The sequence below is a fragment of the Miniopterus natalensis genome, chromosome 4 (genome assembly GCF_054644295.1).
Source record: "Miniopterus natalensis isolate mMinNat1 chromosome 4, mMinNat1.hap1, whole genome shotgun sequence".
NCBI lineage: Eukaryota > Metazoa > Chordata > Mammalia > Chiroptera > Miniopteridae > Miniopterus > Miniopterus natalensis.
In genome coordinates, this window is record NC_142084.1 from 52,859,031 (window position 1) to 52,865,030 (window position 6,000).

General features: G+C 47.5%; 1 protein-coding gene across 1 annotated transcript in view; it reads right to left on the reverse strand.

The window, feature by feature from the left end:
* The window catches only part of SPOCK3 (SPARC (osteonectin), cwcv and kazal like domains proteoglycan 3), a 283,598-nt gene extending 279,384 nt beyond the window's left edge, over nt 1-4,214 (reverse strand). The window contains exons 1-2 of the mRNA XM_087816540.1: nt 4,135-4,214; nt 3,708-3,896 (exon numbers count right to left, since the gene is read on the reverse strand). Coding sequence (XP_087672666.1) covers nt 3,708-3,896 — 189 coding nt within the window. The 5' untranslated portion in view covers nt 4,135-4,214. The remainder of the gene's footprint in view (nt 1-3,707; nt 3,897-4,134) is intronic.
* Nucleotides 4,215-6,000: the final 1,786 nt, after the last annotated feature.

A 6,000-nucleotide genomic window follows, 5' to 3' on the forward strand; every position in this document is an offset into this window, starting at 1 on the left:
AACACAATCAGGGGGCATCATAAATCTAAGTGAAGTACTGAAAAAGTATTCTTTAAAGATTCTTGCTGTTTGAATTTTAATGCATTTTAAAGCAATACAGTACTTTCTTTCGAGTAGCCATAGAAACCAATTGTCTTATTTACTTACTAACAGCACTAAAAGTTGATAGATTCTCAGGGGGCTTTATTCCTCTGGAGCAGCTAAGTGCCAGGAACTATCCCTTCCCATCAGCCATTATCTCTTAAATAATCTGTGCACTCTAGAACTTCAATTGAGATGAAAAAAGGAAATAAAGAAGTTAAGAAAAGTTTTGCTTACTATTCAATACATCCAAATCAGGCATTTTTAAAAAGTCAATCTATAGTTTGATTGCCCCTGAGACACTATATTTTACACTTTCACATTTTACATGTCCTTTAACTTATATTAAGGTTGGATTTTTAAAGGTAACTTGAAATGCTTGACTACTACTTTCAATGAATCTAAAGAGTATTAAAAATGACTTAAGGGATAAATGTAAACTGAAGTTGATGGTGGGTTCTGCAACACAAATGGTAACCATTTCTTAAAACAATGTTCAAAATGAGCCCCAGGTTTTTTGTTCCTTTGCTTTACTTAAAATCAAATAATTATACCCTGAATGTAACATGCTGATTCTAGTTAGTATACTTATTTTTAAATATGTTGACTTCTCTATATCTTTAGTTAAACTTTTATTTTTCTTAACACAGGAATTAAATTCTCTAAAGACATGTTATGCAAATAACCAAATATATTAATGATTTCAACAGAATAAAAGTTCTCTATGTCTATATAATCACATTTTATGCACTTTAAAGAGCAAAGAAACTTTATTCAAAAAGCATTGCTAATATAAAGTGGTCAAAATTATTTGGAACTTTCTTCTATATTAATATATATTCTTTGAAGCTGGACTTTGGTTTTATTATTTCCCTGTTTCGCATTGAGGAAATTGAGAAAATTAGTCATCAATGACAGTGGTTCCTATGTTCATCTGCTCTCCCATAACACTTTCTATTCACGCTCTTTATCCCTGAAGCTTTATTATAAATTATATATTTATATATAAATCACATGAAATTTATACAAATTACACTTATTTTAAAAATCATTCAATTAAACATGATGATGAATTGTATTATCAAATATTACTCAAAACAGTTTTCAAATAACTCAAAAGGAGATAGACTTCAAACCTTGATCAAGAAGTTACTTGTACAATAATGTGGACTGTGTAAAACAGTCTTGTGAAAAAAGGTAAGCATTAATTCTAGTATTACTTATGCTGAGGCATCCTAAGTTTCTTTTCTAAATGAAATTAGTTATGTTTTTATGGGACAAAAGCACCAAAGAGAAGTATGTCAGTAAAATTGTTTCTGAAAGAGGTTCAGAGTTCCTTGTTTCTGTGTCTTTATAGAAACTGAATATTCAAACCCCTTCCTTAAAATGTGAATGTTAAGGCAGAACATTTAAAGGCTTTCATGCCTTGCAGATTTACTTTAAGCACTGCCTCATAACCATGGGCTTCCAGCTGAAAATGAACTAAAAAATGAACAACATCCTGAAAGACACAAAATTATTAATAAGCTAATGATTTCCAAAAAGGGGGAAAGGTAATATGTAAATTAGCAGTGAAATAAGGGCCGCATAGTATGCCCTCTGATTTGAGAAGTCACACTGTCAGCAGACATTTTATCATGTTAATAGTAAGCAACAGGTAGTTAAAGGGGGGAAAGAGAGCAGTTATCTCCTCCACGCCCTCTGGAAGTCACCAGTGCCAAAATGTAATTATCTTACTAAAATAACCATGATTACATTTTCACATATTGCATGTGCATCAAAACAGACATTTATCAAAAATATTTCAGTAAATCCTTCACTTAAATTTAACATATAATTTTGAAGAATTTTCCCCATAGATCACTTATGAGTAATTGAAAATACTATAGCAATAAATACTCTATTCTGACTTATACATATAAGTTGGCTAAACAAATCCTAGAATATTTCATTCTTTCAGGCAACTCTGCAAGCCTCAGTAGTTTAAATCAAACACATTTACAAACTTCCCAAGTATAGACGAGTTGTTCTTAATAATTCAATAAAGTAATCTGAATAAAGCCAGAGAACTAAGATATTTCAGATTTAAAATATAGAGATGAAAGTCTAAAATTCATGTTTTTTAAATATTTTAACACAGCCACTAAGAAATAAAATGACATGTGTGGAGCATTGCTCAAGTACTGACAGAATGTTCAATATTCTTCCAAGTGAGGGCATGACAACTAGAAATTCTTCCCCAGGTTTAGAAATAATCTCATTTGCCTGCTTGCCTTTTTGAGTTTTTGGGGGGTTTTTTTTTTGGCATTCAATATTAGCATAAACAGAAACAAAACAAATGTGTATGGGGGTCTGCTTTTGTAAGAACATTCACTTAGCAATAAACTGTCTCAGCCTTGTTCATAAAGCATGCAAGCTAAGCCCCCCACTATCGCCACCATGGCCGTTTTTCATCCCTGCACCCATGCCCAGTGTCAACGAGCTGCATCCAATTTTAAGGTAACAATGAGCGTTTCTTCAGAAACCCCTGCGCTAGACTCAGCTACATGCTAGACTTGGCTGTCAGCGACTGCACCCGAGGGGGCTGGGAGACGGGGTAGGGGAGCCAGGGTGCAAACTAGTCTAAGCTTCCCGGGATTTCCCCAGGTCGTGACAGCGCGCGAACTGATGAAAGAAGTTAAGTCATCTGCACGTAGAGCGCTGCGGGCGGGCCCCACGCGCAATCCTCTCCAACGCCTCCGGAAGGGTTGCCGGGGTGTCCGCGGCTCCCGCTCGCTCCCTTCCAGGCCTCGGAGGTGCAAGGGGCGGGCGGGGGCGCTGCCCCGCCCCCCGGGCCCGACCCGACCCCCCGCAGGGGAGCCGCGCTCCCGACGCGCCGTCAGCTTTTCGGCTGCTCCGCTCAGACCCCGCAGCGAATCCCCGAGCTGGAGATCGGGGCCCCGGCTCCAAGGCAAACAAACGCCCCCTCTTTAAAGACCCGGCTCCCGCTCAGCAGCCCTCCAGGAAGCTCCCCGGGCAGTCCACGCCGAGCCCTGCCACCGCGCCCCCCCCCCCAACCCCGCACAGCCCAGGGCGCGCGTCCATCCCGGAGGAAAGCGCGGCGGAACGCGCTGGAAACGCGCTCTGGTGTAAAGTTAATGCGGAGCCACGAGGCTGAGCAGCAATTTTATGCCATCGGGAGCCGTTCAACTCCTGCCGACGGGGCCGCCGGGCCGCCTCCCACGCCGCGGAAGCGCGGGCGTCCGCGAACCTCGCGCCTTCCTCCCCCTCCCTCCGATTCCTTAATGGACCATTATGAGCAACCCGATCGATGCCCGCGGCTTTCGCAGCTGCACGTCGCGAAAGCGCGGCCACGGCGTGGACCAGCGCCCGAGACGCCGCTGAAAAGTTGAGAAGGGGCGAGCCAGCGCTTCGCGGACCTCGGGGGGCCGAGGGGAAGGGGGGCGGCTCGGCGGGACCCCGGGGAGACCTGAACCCCAGCGCGGCGGGCCAGCGAGCCCTCCGCGTCCCCCCGCCGGGAGGGGGCACCGGCGCCGCCGCGGCTCCGAGAGCCCGCCGCGGGGAGCGCCGACCCCCGCCCGCCTCGGGGCGGCGCGCGGGGCCCGCGGAGGGGGCGCAGCACTTACGTCTCGGAATTTGTTCCACTGTCCCACTTCCTTGTCGTACTGGGAGATGGTGGTGAGCCATTGTTTATCATCCAGAAAATTGCCGCCGTCCGACCGCCCCCCGGCCGCAGCCACCGCCGCGGCCGCCGCGAGAGCCTGGCTGCACCAGGCGGCCGCGCACACGCACAGCACGGCCGGCACCTTGAGCATCTGGGGAGGAGACACGGGCGGGGCGGGGGGACAGTGTCAAACCAGGGGGACGGAGCCCGGAGACCCTGGAAAACATGCAGGAGCAACGGCGGCGGGGGGAGAGGGGGAGGAGACGAGCAGGGGCGGGCGCTACCCCCAAACCCGGGCACTCCCGCACGCAGACCCGCAGACCCGGGGGAGGAGAGGCGGGGGGAGGCAGGAGCCCGAGCCGCGGGAAGAACGCTTCCCCGCACATCACCTTGTCGGGAGCCCGCGCCGTGCCCGCAGCTCCTGCTGGAAAGGCAGCGGGGCTCGGCCAACTCGCCGCTTTCAGGAGCCGCCGCACGCGTCGCCGAGCGGAGCGGTCCAGTCAGCGCCCAGCGCCGGCGCGCGCCCCGCATCTCCGCCCCCCCGCGCGCCGCTCGCACGCCGGCTCCGGTTGGCTCCCCCTCCGCCCCCCCCATCCCACCTTCCTGTCTCTGGCTCGGAGCCGGGTTAACTCCGGCGGCGCCGCTGGGCCGCGCGGGGGAGCCGCGGCCGCTCTCCGACGCCTCGCCTGCGGGAGCGGCTCCCGTGCCCGCCGCGCGGGCCTCGCTCTCCCCGCTCCCGCGTGCATTCCGCGCCTCTGCTCCTCACCTGGGCTCTGCATCTTCCGAGTCAGGCGTGGGAAGTGGGATCTGAAGAAAACTTCAGGCATCACCAGGTCCAGAGACTCCCCGGGACTTTGTGCCCCGTACGCCTCCTGGCTGAGCTCCAGCCGAAGGCAAAGCCTTTCCGGAGGGTCTCGGGAGATGTGTTCAAGTTCAGGAATCTGGATTTTTACAGAGTGCAACTTTCATATTAAAGGGCAGAATTAAAAAAGAATCATGACCAGGTGGGACGTTGGCGTACGTCTAAATCTCCCACATACTGTAAGATATTTTTCCCTTAATAAAAACTCAGCGACTGTGTTTTACGTTCTGGCACCTGAATTAAAAACTTTAGAAGCCCAGTCTGTGTCTCCCTCCTGCAAAATGGAAGAGAGTTTTGAAGACCTAACAGTAACGATGGTCTCCAAACCTCCAATTATGACAAAATACTGGGCGCTCCGTGTTTCTTCCACACACTATTCTAAATAATTTGGAAGGAAATCAGTGATTAGCCACCTGTGAAGAAAATCTCTCCCACAGCCTTAGAGGATTTAGGTGAAGTGATTATTATATGTAAATCGAGAGATTCATGGAGGCTAAAAACTGCGATAACTTTATGTATCTCTATTTACATTATTAGAGATTTCAGCCAAAACTACAGCTCCCAAAACAATGACCTTGGAACATTTCACGTAGATTCCAAACTTCAGGACTATTTGAATAGCAGCAGGACTTTCTCAAATTTTCCATTTCAATCCTATAACACCTGTATAATGTTTTTCAAACTCTATTATAAAAGGAATGAAACAATGATTTATTAAGATTGGTTTCTAATTTTTAAATGTAGGATTTAAAAGTGAATGTAAAATAAAGGGGGGGGAAACTGCTATTTTTTAAAACTCAGATATTTCCCTCACTTTCCCTCCTTTCCACTGTGGTAATGGTAGAGTGAAAAAAGAATTTGCGATTACAGTTCCTAGAAGTCCCGACAAATGTAAACACATGTCAGATAACTTTAAGAATCCTGGAATGTGTTGTTCTCCAAAAAGATTTATTTTGGCCTAGTCACAGATGGACATGCCATGTACTTTTGTTACTGGGGAGATAAGACCTCGGTTCTTGTCCTCTTGTAGGAAAGATTTCAGTCAAAAGACAAAGTGTAGTAAAGTAAGTAAGAATTTATTGGCCACAGCAAAAACATACTTAGGACTGAGAAACAAGGAAGAGCATAGAAGCAGCAACAGGAGAGCCTAGGCTGGGCTGCTTTGGCTCACTGGGAAGTCAGAGAAAAGGAGACGCTGGGAACAGGTTCAGGGGGTAGACCCTGGATGAGCTGCCACTGCCCATTGCTCCCCAGGTTGCAAGTCTCCTGGGGTCCCTTAAAGGAAAGAAATGGGGGACAGGCACTGGCCTGCTCCCCTAAGGGGGAGCACACACTGGGTCCTTCATCCTGAGTGTATTTATCTCTCTTTTGCAGGTGGAAATCTTAGGAGAGG